Raw genomic sequence first — 16,050 nt, 5'->3', positions numbered from 1 at the left:
GCATAGAAATCTGCACCAACCAGTTCAGAGCACGGTCAAATCACAGTCTTGCCTCTAGGTTAAATATGAAGGGGTAGAACAAGCAGTGAAATTCACTGACTGTATCTACACGGAAAAAGAAAAATATTCAGCAAAGGCAGCAATTTATTCTTCATAACAACATTCATGTTAACTTTCAGTGAGGGGAATGTACAGTCAGCAAAGATAATTGTGAAGATGGGATGGATTTTTGCCGAAGGCTCTTGTTTTCCTTCTCAGAAAAGGCTTGATTCCTGAACACTGATTCTTTAAACTACCACCTGAATAGTGAAGAGTTAAGAAAGGCAATACACATTTTTTGGTGTTTTTATAAATTGAATACTACAATGCCCATTTCCAGTTTTTTCATGGTGTGCAGAGTAGGTGAGGTCCATCCTCTGCAAAGCATAAGCCACATCTATTTCATTTGAGGAGATGCAAATAGGCTTGATAAGGGGGCAGATAAAAATGAATGTCTTCATGTAAATATTCAATCATAAGATATTTAGGAACATGCACATCCACGTTAGAACTGAATCTTACTTTAACTGAGCTCAGTTTTGAAGTCAATTGTAGATTTTTGGTTGACCCTAATTTTTATACTTGTTTTTCATTGATAATATGTAATAATACCCCTACATATTAAATATACATAAATATCATCTTCATATGCTTTAAGATAATAAAAACTTTTGAAAGTCATGGTAGAATACAGACTTTCATCTACCATTTGTTGGATTCACAAGTAGGAGTGTTGAGTGTTAAAGAAAAATATAATGAATTTGCAGCTTTTACTTAGTAACTTCATGGAATTCACAAAAACCTTGAAACCTCTTAAAAGTCACATTCTACTTTGAAATCTGGAAAAATCAATTCCTTCTCTCACTGTCAAGTATCAGTTCTGATGACTCTGACATCTCCTCTTCAGGTAATGTTGGCAGCTGAGCTGCCAGTCTCAGGATGGAAAGGAAGGATGTCATCACTGTGTTGTAAATTGTCAGCCAAGTGCTCAGTGGAGCTTGGGGAAGTCTTTGCTATACTACAATTGTATTCCTGACCTCAGGACTGGCCAGATTAAAAGAAGCCTGTGGATGACTTGCTGGCCTAGGTGGACATTGATCAGCCTCCTGGCAACAGAGGAGGAAAAAAAGTCAGTTTAGTGGGTTGAGATCACTGTAAAATGCATACTTGAAAAGGAAGCTTCACTCATCTGTTAAGATAAAATTAAGGTACAGAGAGGAACAAAAATGTTAAAATAAGCTCTTCCTTTCTTGCATTATTTCCGATAACACACAATATAGAAGTTTTCCAAGTTCAGGTCCTAAAGAGCAATCCAATTCCAAGAATCAGGATTTGTGAAGTTCTTGCTTTACTGACTAGATTTTTTATGAAAATATAAAATATTTCTAAACTTCTTAAAGAACATGCATTGTTTCTAGAGGAGGGGGACAAAATTGAAGAACTGACTCCAGAGAGATCACCCATCTGTCTCCTTTCCCTATCAGGGAGAAACATAGCCTTTCCTCTTCTCATTCAGAAATGTAATCCCAAACCAACCATTTAATCCTCCAGAGTAGCCAATGCCTGTCTCATAACATTGTCCTATTAAAATGTTTGCAACACCTTTTTCCTGCCAGTCCTGAGAATGGCAGCTCAGGTTCCAGGGCACAGAAGCTGCATTTAACATATTAAATAATGTAACTGGGCATGATAAATTATTCAGATTGCGATGGAATGCTGGCAAGTCTTGAGGTTAGAATTACTCTGGTTAATGCTTTTAATTTGTTGACTCCCGGTGACATAGAGAAAACTGGACAGCAGATGGAACTACGTCAGCAATGCTTTAAGATGTGTGCCTTCTGCTGCGAATATGCTAGAGATTCCTGCGTTGTTTGCTTTTGTTTTCACTGCTGGGCTGTGCAAACATTGCTGTTTTCTAAGTTTATCAAGTATGTATTTCTGTTTGTTTCAATGAGGGGATGATTTGTGGGGAAGACTTGATCCAGGTCTCAAGTTGTTCATATGGCCACCTTCCGAAAATGACAGAGACAGAGAATTTCCTAAAACAACCAGAAAAACACACTGACAGTGAGTTAAGGTACAGGACAAAGAGAGGAAAAGGAGGATTCTTTGTATTAAATATTCACTAAAATACAAAACATTTGCAAATCCCCTGCCTTCATATAAAAATAAAAAAAGCATGCCTTTCCCAGTAACTGATCATAAATTTTAGTAAGAATTTCTAATTTTACTTACTACTTTTACCCTAATGTGTTTGAGCTACAGTTACACCCAAATTCATTCTATTTAACCAATAGGGAAACTCTTGTCTAGAAAACCATGTCAGTACTACATATTCTAACTGTAGATTCAGTCATCAGAGAAATAATCAGAGAAGAAAAGTGTCATATTGTATATGCCAGTTTTGAAAATCGATCTCTTTTTTTCCTCCTGACCCTTCTTACAATTTAATCCACGATTGAGTCTCTACAGTCTAGGATTCTATTTTTTCATTTATGTTTAATGTAATGTGCTTTAGGACCCATCTAAAATATGGAAGGTTTAAATAAGAGTGTCCCTGGTAGGGTGCCACATGGACAGTGGAGTATTTGGTGTCAAGGCCTTTCATTTGGCATTGATCATGGCACCACCATAAGCATCTCAAACTCTTCTCTGTGCTTTGCAGCAAGGTCAGTGGAGCAGGGACACAAGGTGCAAGTAATTCTCAATGCACAGTTGCAGGAAGACTTCTAGATATCAGAGAACACATTCCCTTAGAAACAATGCTATACATGTCTGTGGAGTTTTCACCCTGGGACAAAAAGCAGATCACCTCAAAGCAGATCACCTGGAGAATGTGATTAAAATACTCATTCTTTGGCCCTATCTCCCAGACAGTCTGATCCAGAAAGTCTGGCGGAGGCCCAAGAGTGTGCATTTTAACAAGTACCCAGTGTGTTCCTGGCACAGAGCTGTACTGGGAGCTGCTGCTATGCCAGCAGGGTACCAAGGCAGAGGTATTTATAGGCACTGGGTGCACCTCCGTGATCAGCAAGCATTCTTTGGGAAAACTGGAATAGAGAATTCAGGAAATACATCTACCGTTTCTGCCAGGGGGTGGCAAGAACAAGGACTGCCCCATTTCTTGAGCAGGAAGTCTCATGTTCAGGGAAGAAATTGGCAGGAGAGGGTGCTTAGAGATGGAGATGAGCAAAAGAGGGAGCTCCAGGCAGCCTGGGGGCCAAGAGTTCTAGGAACTGGTGCCTCTTCCCATTGTCTACAACCCAGCGTCCTCCTGAGGACCTGGCCTATGTCAGCCATTGTGCCTGTAGTTCCTGGCCACGGTGCCTGGTCTTTGGTGGGTCAAAACTCCAACCCCAGCCGGTCTCCCAGGACACTGCTCCTGAGACATGCCCCCACTTTTCTGAAGTTTTCTAAGGATTGCAGGCACTGAAAGCATCAGGGGATAACTAAGGTTTGAAAACACGGCTTCACCACTGCATCTTGTCTCGCTCGTCTCCACGGCAGCGCGTGCTCTGGGCATGCTGGCCCTTAACTGAAAGGAAGCCAAAGGGGCAGGAGTTAAGGGAGGCCGGGGCAGCAGCAAATTCTGTCCTTTCCTAAAATATTAAAGTTCTAGTTTCCTGTTTCAGTAACTGTTGGATGTTGTTACAATTGAGCTGGGTGACTCGTGACAAAGATGCTGTATGCAGAGACCCACAGCAGCCTTGAGATGTAGACACAGATGTGTACAACTCAGGGAAGAGAGCTGGAGGGTCGTCATATTGAAGGTGGCGGTACAAGTAACCTGGAAACCTGCTGCTCCTCCTAACGCCATAGACCACCCTGAGCTGGGTGCCCTCCTAGACTCCAGACTCAGTGTCCGGAGAAAACAGGCACTTCTCTACTTGCGGAAATACAGCTAACTCCTGGCAGAGAGAGCAAGAACACGGGCCCCACTAACCCCAGTAGCACCGACTCCAGGTGGGTAAGTACAGGCCATTAGGAAGGCCTCAGGACGCTGAGCAAAGCGAAATCGCTGAGTCCCTGTCGGGCAGGGTGAAGTTATGGAGGAGGAAGACTGGTGCTTGGGGACCTGCCACTCTTCCTTTTCCAAATCTCCTGATTCACCTCTTGCTGTAAGGTAACCAATAACCCTTAAGTCTAGCCACACTGAGTTGACCTAAAAAACAGAGCTGCTTAAACACCTCCTCAGCCCTCTGAGTCCTGATGTCTAGAGGTGAAGACCATGAATCTGGACTTCCCAAGGGCCTCATCAGCGACCTGTGGGCCAACCCTGGCACATCAAATTTCCCCATCCTGGGGGCGTATTGAAGCAATGGACCCCTGGAGAAAACCAAAGTGCCCCCAGTCACAAAGGGGCAGTTTGATACGAAATTATTTAACTTTTCTAAATGACCCAAAACATGATGCTATTTTTAGGTTGTATCTATAGTGATATAATCATATTTTTGTCATAACCGATTGGGATTAACAGTAAAGGAATCAGGGGTCAGGTGCAGTGGCTCATGCTTGTAATCCCAATGCTTTGGGAGGCCCATGTGGGAGGATCGCTTCAGGCCAAGAGTTTAAGAACAGCCTGGGCAAACAGTGAGACCCCCATTCCTACAAAAAAAAAAAAAAAAGTTTAAAATTAGCTAGGCATGGTAGCAAGTGCCTGTAATTCTGTAATTCTAGCTCTTCGGGAGGCTGAGGCAAGAGGATCCCTTGAGCCCAGGAGTACAAGGTTACAATGAGCTATGATCGTGCCACTGCAATCCAGCCTGGGCAAGAAAGCAAGACCATGTCTCAAAAAACGTTTTAAAAGGCCGGGCACGCTGTCTCACGCCTATAATCCCAGTACTTTGGGAGGCTGAGGTGGGCAGGTCACCTGAGGTTAGGAGTTCGAACCCAGCCTAGACAACATGGTGAAACCCCATCTGTACTAAAAATACAATTAGCTGGGCATGGTGGCAGGCACCTGTAATCCCAGCTACTCGGGAGGCTGGGGCAGGAGAATCGCTTAAACCCGGGAGGCAGAGGTTGCGGTGAGCCGAGATCACACCACTGCTCTCTAGCTTGGGTGACAGAGCAAAATTCCATCTCAAAAAAAAAAAAAAAAAGCGAAGGAACTTTGTCTATCTGCACATGCATGCACCTTATAGTACCTTGCTCGTGACAGCATAATGCTCGGCATGGAAGGTATTCTCCACTTTAATGAGTAACTGTTTATTGAGCACCTAGAAATGCTGGACTAGCCTGTGTGTAGTCAACAGTCATCCATTAGTTAAGTCCTCCAGAAATTGCTGAGTGTTAACAGATCACCAGTTTCAGTAGAGGAGAATGCAGCATGAGCAGAGAGCAAGTGTATGTGATCAGCAGTTGCAGTTCTGTTCACAAAACCGACTATCCTGTTCTGCGATCTATTAAGACAAAGCAGGAGCTTTAGTTGCTATTGTGCCTGCCGCGTCTCCATGGATAGGCCGTTTATCTGACCCAACTAGCTCTTCAGCAGCCGTGATCGGAAAAGCATTTGCGTCAGGCTGGCTCACAGCTTGAGATCTTTCAGTCCAATCTACAGGCTTTTCAGGACCTGAGCTTCATGCGGGGTGTCTGCAAAATAGTGCAATCTGTAGTCAACAACCCTGAACTCTAACAAGCTGGCTTCTCGGGCAGGAGCCCTGCTGGGCCCCAGCTCTGGGCCTGGGAGGCCTGTGTGTGGGAAACATGCGGCAGCAGCGCGGGAGCCTCTGACAAATTGGAGTCATACTGAGGCATGCCGAGAGGAGGATGAAAGGAAAACTGAGATGGCGCTCTGAATAGCTCTCAGCTGCCTCTCCTGGGCCCTATAAGGAACTAAGGCTTATTGCAGAATGGAGAAAGTTTTGAGAAAAGAAGGCACAGTTGCACTGTTTTCACACCTTGGAACAAGGAATTCAGAATTCGGAGGTTCTCATCAGCCCACACAGCAAGAACCTGGCGACAGAGGCCTGGCAGGGCTGCAGGGCCTGGGGAAGTTCTTAAAAGGAACCTCTGTGCCAACGTCACCTTGACTGCTTCTACAAGCTGTGGCTTCGCCTTTCTGGCAGCTCTCAAGTGGCCACTTGATCACAACAAGGTCTATGTCTTCTCTGGACCAAGGAAATGGAAGGGAATGGCTGTGTCCCCAGGCCCAGCCTTTCTCCTGTGGCCCATTTTGCTCATTCCTCCTCTAAGTGCCTCCCAGGAAACATGGCCCATGGTACATCCTGTATCCAGGCTCTCCAAATGGGCAACGTGGAGGCCGTGCCTGGGCCCATGACTGCAAAGTCCTTCTCTGGTCATAATCAAAGATAGACCTCTTCTTTAGGACTTTGTCCTAAAGTTCCCCCACAATGAGTAGAAAGATCCAGTTATTTAATAACCCTCACTAGTTTCTAGCCCAGCCAAAGATAATTCAACTTCCTAGAGTCCTGATTTGTTTCTTACGGGCCTTGGCACTCTCTGATGAGGTGCCCAGCTCCCCTAGAAGACGACAAACCCTTCAGGAAATAAGAAACACGAGGATCTGTTACCAGTCCCCAGGGCTCAGCACCTCGAGGGTCACTGTTCTTTTTCCACCAATTGATTATTTAGCTGGGTACATGTTTCAGTAGCAGAAACCTCTTAAGTTTCTCTCCCTGCGTATGTTCAAAAGAACACTACAAGCATCAAGAAGCATCACTCCAAGCTCCAAAACGTCCTTCTCCACTCGGGTATCCAAATGCACCTCACATTCCCCTTCCTCCTCATTCAGACTAGATGTATTTCAGAGAGAATTACATGGCATGACCCTGTTCTGAATCTCCTCTCAGCTTATACCCTCCCCACAGCACCAGACCTGAACACTTTGGCTTGTCTGATAGAAACACACTTCATAGACAAAGATAACCACAGAAGGGCTGTGGAAATCATGGTTGGCTTAAATGTGCTCTTGGCTGTCCGTGCTTGGAGCTGGAGAGAGCCCTCAGCCAGCCACCTCATAGCCCAACAATTACTCCCTTCCACCGCTACCTCTCACTCAGAGACTGGTCCTTCTAAAGGAAACCTGTTTGCATCACCTTCCCTTCCAGCTCCAAAATAAATGCATCAAAAGATATATGCAAATGAAATGCATCAAAAGATTTCCATCAGGGCCAAAGAGAGCAGCCCTGATGGAAAAAAACATTACCTCTCCATTTTCCCGACACCCAGCCTGAGGAAAGTCACTGGAACTTGTACCGGGAGCTAACGATTTGTTACTCAGGCACAGCTTCCTTTATGCCCCAGGCCCCCCATATGTCTTGTTGTCTGGCTACCTGTGTTGACACTAATATTAATAGTATCACTTAGGTTTCCCAGTACATGACTGAGCATCAATCAGTCCTCCCTTTCTCCCTCCAGGCCTGAAAAACACACATCACTTGCAAGATGTAGGTTATTGAGCTGAATCCCAATTGCAGGGAGGAATATTATTTCCCAGAACTCCGTGGAAGCTCAGGTAAATACCTGTGCCAAGAAAGAATGATCAGGGGCCGCACAGGCACCTGCTGAGCACCATCCCCTCAGGTAAAGCAGCTCCTAACAGAACAAACCCAACCCATCTGGCCCAGTGTGCTATCCGAAATCCACTCTGCAAGTTTACCTTTTCCAAAAGCTAAAAGAAGATAGCATCTATACTTGTTGGGGACAAAAATCACAGAATCACATTGAAATACTTCTTGTTCGAAGTTGCATTTGCACAGGTCAGAAAGGGGTGTTAGTTATATATATTCTACCTAATTTATGATTCGGGATGTAAAATGAACTCTAGGCTGGGCGCGGTGGCTCACACCTGTAATCCCAGCACTTTGAGAGACCAAGGCGGGCAGATCACGAGGTCAGGAGATCGAGACCATCCTGGCTAACATGGTGAAACCCCGTCTCTATTAAAAATACAAAAACCTAGCCCAGCGTGGTGGTGGGTGCCTGTAGTCCCAGCTACTCGGGAGGCTGAGGCAGGAGAATGGCATGAACCTGGAAGGCGGAGCTTGCAGTGAGCCAAGATCGTGCCACTGCACTCCAGCCTAGGCGACAGAGCAAGACTCCCCTCAAAAAAAAAAAAAAAAAAAAGAACTTTAATTCATTCATGTATGATAACCAGTGCTGACTCTACATCAGCAAATTAACATACTATATTCTCAGTGCTGCCAGTTGACTGTTTAACTGAACCATCCTGTGAAAAGACAGTTCCCATTGAACCATTGCCAACCAACCAACCAGTATGTATAGCTAGTACCTCTCCCTGGAACTGCAGACTGGTGAATTTAACTACACTTCCAGCGTCTCCATGTGGACATCTAACAGAGACCTTAGAATCTACAAGCTCCAAATTAAATGTCTGATCTTTCCCCCTAAACTGCTCCACCCATAACATCCCTTACCTAGGTTAACGGCAACTCCAGCCTCTTAGCCATTCTGGCCATATTCCTTAACCATCAAGGACTCCTCCTCTCTCCCCTAAAATTCTAACCGTGATAGGATTTTTTCAACCCTCAAGCTTATCAGCATAGAACGTGCATGCAGAGCAAACCACATTTTCTCTGTCCTGATCCTCAAACCCAGTACATCCTTCCATGAGCCCAAAGACCCCAAGGGTCCAAGTACAGATGAGCACCACGTGGGAGCCGGGTAACCAGCAGAGCAGAACGGACTTGAGTCCTGGGAGAACATGGCTCAACGAGAACAAATGGCACATTATATATGCTGCTCACTCTTATGCCAACTCAGGCGGATATGTCCCAAAGCAAGTCACATCCTCCCAAAATGTGAACCCAGAGCTGTACCCAGAACCAGCCCTGATCTTGGAGCCACTGCTACTGAGGGCAAGAAACAGTCCATGTCTCAGCCCCATCTCTCTACGCTGACCAACTGATGTGGAGGGGAGGAAAGGCAACGTGCCGCCATCACGAATACACAACGTGCACCGTTTTAGAATCACCCACCACAAGGTAAGAATTTTTAAACAGCCAAAAAAGTCCAAAAAGGGGGAAAACGGTCTAAACCACCTGTCGAGGAGGGCCACAGCTACTGCTTCTTTGTTCAGCATCACTAGATTCACAGGATTTTGGAGGGAGAGAAGCGGTTTCTGCAATAAAAGAACAATTTTAGAGTCATTAAGTGGCAAAAACCAAGCTGTGTGCTCTAACAATTCTGATTTATAAAGAAACACATTTGCTTTTATGTAGTACCCCTGGTATAATCCTTAACCATAAACACTTGTTTTAAATTCCCTTGAGATCCCATCCCTTTAGAACGTTATTTCTTTAAAGAAATAAAAATATGCAAAACTAACTCAAAATCAATTTCTTTCTCAACACATTAGTTTCACCCAGAGACAAAAATGATCTAAAGCTTCAATAGCTGATCAAGGAAGATAAATGCCAGACAAATGGAGATAGAAGAGACAGAGATGTTTGATTTGGGCCATGATTTTTGCCAAGATAATTAATTGCTCAAAATACTAATGAATAAATATTCACTCACAGGAACCTGCAAGAAGCTGTGGTCAGATTATCAAAGGAAACAGTCCATGCTCTCTGGAATTTTTTTAAATCTGAAAGATGCAATCTAGAATACACATGGGAGGCAGCCACAGTAAAATCAAAAACATGGGGCTGCTGAAAATAGAGCTCCAATTTTTGTGGAAAATGAAGGTGTTTAGGCCCTTCAGTAAGAATTGATTGGCTGAAAACCTTCCCATGGAATTTGGTGTTCCCAGCAGCCTGTGAGGGCAGGTGTCCCATTCATCCTGGAGAGGAGGGATGTGTTCGGCCTTCAAAACTCGACTGCTGCTACTTCCTGGTGACATTGTCTTAGTAATGGCCTCATCCCATTATCACTCTGTATTGTCTCATGGCAAGAAAATGAGATACTACAGCAAGACTCTCCAAGAGTGGGTCTAGTTTTCCAGCATTCCCAACACCCTGTTACATTCAAGTGGAACAGATCTCTTACTTGACTCTACTTGAAATTGGGAGGAAGTTACCCCCGATGTATTAAAATACCTTCCCACATGTTTTAATATAGAGGGCTTTAAACAAAAAAGAAAGCATGGGGAAAAAACAAAATTTTTTAAAGGTTTCAGGGTTCTTCCTCACTTTGTTTTAAGCATTAGACAAATAGTTGGATTTTTACGGTTAACCTACTCCTAGAATATTCCAAGTTCTAGAATTTCTTCTAAAATTTATCCAAAAAATAATAACAACCATGGTCAAGTTGTCCTCCCTGTGCAGCTGGTATCTAGCAAGCCAGCCCTTCTTCCAGCTTTCTCTTTTCCAGGTCTTTCCACCACCCCCTCTTGTCTACTCACCTGTGGTCTTTGGTTCATCTGAATTGTAGCCAGAGTCTTCATTTCCACTTTCTGTCTTAGTTTGTTTGTCTTCTCTTTTTCAGATTTCCTACAATTAGACCATTTTAAGTTCATGTTAATTGTTTTTTTTGTTTGTTTTTGTTTTTTTTCTTTTTGAGACGGAGTCTCGCTCTGTCGCCCAGGCTGGAGTGCAGTGGACGGATCTCCGCTCACTGCAAGCTCTGCCTCCCGGGTTCACGCCATTCTCCTGCCTCAGCCTCCCGAGTAGCTGGGACTACAGGCGCCCGCCACCTTGCCCGGCTAGTTTTTTGTATTTTTTAGTAGAGACAAGTTTCACCGGGTTAGCCAGGATGATCTCGATCTCCTGACCTCGTGATCTGCCCATCTTGGCCTCCCAAAGTGCTGGGATTACAGGCTTGAGCTACCGCACCCGGCCTCATGTTAATTGTTGACATTAACATTGCCAAACGTTAATTGGCAATGGATACCTATGTAGTTCACATGGTTACTCTCAAGAGTATGCTTATATGTGGAACTTAACACAGGCAACCTATAGCTCTGTCACTGTGTGGCAGGTGTTGACGTCCGCCTATTCACACATTCCCATTATGGGGAGAGATGAAAGTTTACCATGGTCCATGGACTCCACTCCCCAGTTGCTACTCAACTCTCAGAAACCATTCATCAAATAAAGCAAGAGTCAGCAAACTATGACCCACAGACCATATCTGACCCACCCCTTGTTTTTGTAAATAAAGTTTCATTGCAACACGGTTACACCTATCAGCTCACATATTGTCTACGACTACCTAAACATGTAGCCATAGTCATGTTATAATAGCAGAGTTGAGTCCTTATGACAGAGACCATATGGCTGGCAAAACTAAAAATATTTACTATGCAGCCCTTTATGGAAAAAGATGTGCCAACTGCTGAAATAAAGCAAAAGTCGGTGCAGCCTCCTAGGGTTTGGAGGCTGGAAGGAAGTCTGGCAATGGATAGCCAAAGAATTTAAAATAGTCATACTTGACCTCTAAGGAGGTATGCTAGGGAAACAATCAAGGATATGTACAAATATGTACTTGAAAGAATGTTGATTTGTGAGCTATTTATAAAAGCAAACCACAGACAACCAAGTACCCAATCAGAGAGGACTTTTAAATAAATGATGAGAGTTCTCTAAAATGGAATTCCATGGCACCTGTCAAAATTATTACATATGAGAGCTCTCACACACTGCTAGCTGGAGTGTAAGCCTGTACACCTTCTTTGGAAACATGTGGCACCGTCTAAAGCTGAAGATATGCTACCTTCTGGCCCAGCTTTTAGGACTAGATACAGTCTCCCTTGGTATTTGTTAGGGATTGATTCCAGGACCCCTGCAGATACCAAAATTTGCAAATGCTCAAGCCTCTGATATAAAATGGTATAGGATTTGCATATGCATATAACCTACACACATCCTCCCATATACTTTGAGTCATCTCCCGATTCTTTATAATACCTAATACAATGTAAATGCTATGCAAATAGTTGTTATACTGTACTGCTTCTTTATTTTGTATTATTTTTTACTGTTACTATTTTTTTTCAAATATTTTTGATCCATAGTTAGTTGAATCAGAGGATGTGGAACCTGCAGATATAGAGGATCAGCTGTATTCTGTTTGGTCAGAACCAGAAATGAGTACTTATGTTCACCAAAAGACTCCTACCATAATACTCAGAATAGTTGTCGTTTTTGTTGTTCTTGTTGTTTCTTGGTGACAAGGTCTCACTCTGTCACCCAGGTTGGAGTGCAGTGGTGTGATCTCGGCTCGCTGTAACCTCTGCCTCCTGGGCTCAAAGGATCCTCCCAAGTCAGCCTCCTGAGTATCTGGGACTACAGGAAAGCACCAACACACCAGGCTAATTTTGTACATTTTGTGGAAATGGGGTGTATCCATGTTGTCCAGGCTGGTCTCCAACTCCTGGGCTCAAGGGCCTCACCGTCTTGACTTCCCAAAGCGCTGGGACTACAGGAGTGAGCCACCATGCCTGGCTGGAGCATTCATGTTTGCAATGGTCCCAACCTGAAAACTATTCAAACACCCATTTAAAGCAAAAAGTAAAAATGCATTGCGTATGTGCCCAGAACGTAATATTACACAATAATGAACCACTGACACCCACGTGCCATGGTATGGATCAGCCTCACAGTGAGAGGCTCAAGAAGGCAGACATGAATGGGTACACACAAAATGACACCCTTGACACATGCCCCTCATCTCCGGGGAGGTGGGAAAGACGTCAGAAGAATGTCACCTTTGGGGAGGAGGGGTAGGCAGCCATTTGACAGGGGTCTAGGGGACTTTGGGGATGCTGAGGATGTTCTAGCTGTGACTTTCAGCCATCAAGCCCAGGCGTTTGTGCTTTTTGTGAAACCTGATCAAGCTACGCACCTGCCACTTGTGCACTTTTCTGTACTATCTGTATCTATCTAAAACTATCTTATACTTCTTCTGTACTTATAAATATCTGTCTAAAACTATCAAACAAATAATACAAAAATGCTGTGTGCAAGTATTTGTTAATAGAAATAATCTTCAGAATGTGCCAAGTGAAAAGAGCAAGCTATGGAATAATGGTTACTATGATCCAAATTTCACAAAATGCTTTGTGTGCATACCTGTGGGTATATACGTGAACTATGTATGTAGGTACATACATAGTTAGTTACCAATAATTTCTTTGGAACTATAGAAGTGTGGGTGATTTTTTTAAAACTATTTCTTGTGCCTATCTTTATATTTACTTTTTTCTAAAATAAACATGCATTGATTTTTTTCTATAATAAACATACAACTATATATATATATATTATTTTAATTATTTTAATGCAAAAGAAATCCTTGAGCAGCTGGAGCGAGCACCATGGACATCATGAAAGGGGAAAGCAAGTGGGGTTGGATTATCCAGTGGGCAACCCCCATTGTCCTTCTGGAGCTTAATGCAGTCTCGCCTAACTTTAAGGGCTGCATAGAGAAGGACCCAAGCCCTGAGTCAGGTCTGCCCAGTCCACATTCAGACAAAAAACTCTACAAAGCATGCAGCAGTGAGTACCTGGCATATACATCAGGCACTCAAGATACACTAGCTTTTCTCATGCACCCAGTGTCATTATTCTACAGTTGTTGTTATCCTCTACCCATTATCCTGACTAGCTATTGATCACTTTGCTGTGCTTTCAAATCACCTAAGACCCCAGAGAACAGAAATGGAAGATGTTGGCACAGTCAACAATGGTGAACCAAGAGTCCAGGCTTCCGTTCTGCCAGTGGTAGCAATCAAGAGAAATGCCAGAATAATTATCAGGGTCCATTTTTCTTCCTCTTCCCTTGCCCTAAGTCAGGCCTCAAAGGAGGAATATTTTCAGATTGCTGCTTGGTGGTGTCCTCTCTCCAAACTTCGCGATCGCCAGGGGTCAGAGGGAGAAGGGATAGCCTCTGCCACATGATGATGGTGCACATTCATTCACAGAATGTAGCCAAAGGGTGTTTTAGAATCTCAGCACTTAAAAATGTAAATATTCTAATAAAATACTGATAACTACATGTGTTCTTATATTACCCACAAGAAACAACAGCTGTCTAAAAAACCCTTCCCTTCGTGCACATATGGCTATGTTAATATTGCAGACATTTAAAAGGGTTACCGGCTACTTATTATAAGTCCTTGACACAGTTACCTTAAAAGTGCTTGTAGCAACTTCTGGGCAGCCTGGGAAGGAAAGGAATTTTTCAGTCCTGTCCACTCCCCGTGGCTGAATGAGCACCGAACACTGCCTAATTTGTCTGCCTGGACAGTTTCACATGTTTTGCAGGCATCCGCTTGGCTTATTGCTCTCCACTACCCCAGAAATTCCAGCAGGACCTCTGCTAGTGGCCCTGGCCTGCACCCAAAGCAGGCAGGATGACAGTCACGGTGCACAGTGTCCTCTTGTGGAAAGAGTTGCAAATGCCAGACACTAAGAAAATCTCCATTTCCCTAAGTGAACCAGAGCAAGTCAAAGGTAGGCAGTGGCAACCCACCTATTTCATTCCACAGTTAATGTTGCCCTATGAGTTTGCGATTGGCATACGTGTTTTTCAGCATTGTCTACTTTCAGTACTTGATTTTGGATCATATAAATCCAAAACTCCCACAGCTGTCTGTATGTATTGTTGTTATTATTGTTGTTGTTCAATTTTTTTTTTTTTTTCAGAAAATAGATGTGGTTTCAAACTTACCTTTGAAATTGAATACGAAATCCTGCAGAAGAGAACAAAATTACATTAGAAAAATCAGGATACTTATTCTAAAAATTGAGTCCCATTAATTTTTACAGACTCCCTTATTTTAACAGACTTAACGTTAGTACTTGTGATCCAACGGGTATTATTAAGTTTTCCCATACCAAATTATCAAACGACTTCCAAGCATAGGAAAGTAGAATTCACTGTTAACTATTAGAAAAATAAATAATTCCTAGGTACCTGAAATATAGACTATATAGTACTTACCATATTTCAGATACCTAGGGGTATTTACTTATTACTTTGTGAATATTGAATTTGACTAGTGAGACTATAAAGACTCCATATATCAAGAAGAGATGTTCTGTGTTACCAATCACTGCTGCTCTTCATTCAATTCTTACCCTGTGCCAGCACCAGGCAGGCTCTGTACAAAGTACTAGCTCATTTAATTGTTACACTAACTCAAAAGTAGGTGTTACTGTTTTAACAGACTAGACACTATTATATTAATATTACCATATTTCTCTAATTCAAAGATACATTTTCAATCATATGTACCAATAGTATCAACTGATACAGTTGTGCCGCCCCCCCCAACAACAACAAAAAACAAAACAAAACAAAAAAAACTGTCATTAAATTGCTAATGTTTTTAGTCAGTGGATTCATAGACTGACTAGAAGGAATCTATTTTGAGCTATGTACACACTGTGAAATGATTAAATCAAGCTAATTCATATAACCATCATCTCACATATTCATTGCTATTTTGTGGTGAGAATATCCAAGATCTATTCTCTTAGCAATTTTCAAATACACAATACATCATAATTAATTACAGTCATCATGCTGTACAGTAGATCGACAGAATTTATTTTTGCTGTCTAATTGAAACTCGGACCCTTCGACCAACATCTCCCCAACCCCCATTCCCACTCCCTGGTAACACCCACCATTCTACCTCCTGTTTCTACAAGCTTAGCTTTTTTAGATTCCACCTATAGTGGAGATCATACAATACTTGCCTTTCTGTGTCTGGCTTATTTCACTTAGCATCATGTCCTTTAGGTCTCTCCAGGGTGTAGCAAAGGACAGGATTTTCTTCTTTTTGAAGGCTGACTAGTGTTCCATTGTGTCTATATGCCACATTTTCTTTGTCTATTCATCTACTGATATACACAGGTTGATTCCATATCTTGGCTATTGTGAACAGTGATGTAATGAACATGGGAATGCAGATATCTCTTCAATAAGAAGACGTCCTTTCTTTTTGATATACACCCAGGAGTGGGATTGCTGGATTATAGGATAGCTCTATTTTAATTTTTTTGAGGAACCTCCATAGTGTTTCCATAAAAGCTGTAACAATTTACATTCCCACCAACAGTGTGCAACCACAGCGTCATC

General features: G+C 42.9%; 1 protein-coding gene across 1 annotated transcript in view; it reads right to left on the bottom strand.

The window, feature by feature from the left end:
- Positions 1 to 1,052: 1,052 nt before the first annotated feature.
- The window catches only part of IGSF5 (immunoglobulin superfamily member 5), a 30,981-nt gene continuing 15,983 nt past the window's right edge, over positions 1,053 to 16,050 (bottom strand). Inside the window, 5 exon segments of the mRNA XM_033234147.1 lie at positions 1,053 to 1,145; positions 9,063 to 9,142; positions 10,367 to 10,429; positions 10,432 to 10,454; positions 14,635 to 14,656. Coding sequence (XP_033090038.1) covers positions 1,053 to 1,145; positions 9,063 to 9,142; positions 10,367 to 10,429; positions 10,432 to 10,454; positions 14,635 to 14,656 — 281 coding nt within the window.

The sequence above is a fragment of the Trachypithecus francoisi genome, unplaced genomic scaffold, assembly GCF_009764315.1.
Source record: "Trachypithecus francoisi isolate TF-2019V2 unplaced genomic scaffold, Tfra_2.0 Lachesis_group14, whole genome shotgun sequence".
NCBI lineage: Eukaryota > Metazoa > Chordata > Mammalia > Primates > Cercopithecidae > Trachypithecus > Trachypithecus francoisi.
Note: the sequence above shows the minus strand (reverse complement) of the source record. Positions and strands in the feature narration are given on the sequence as shown.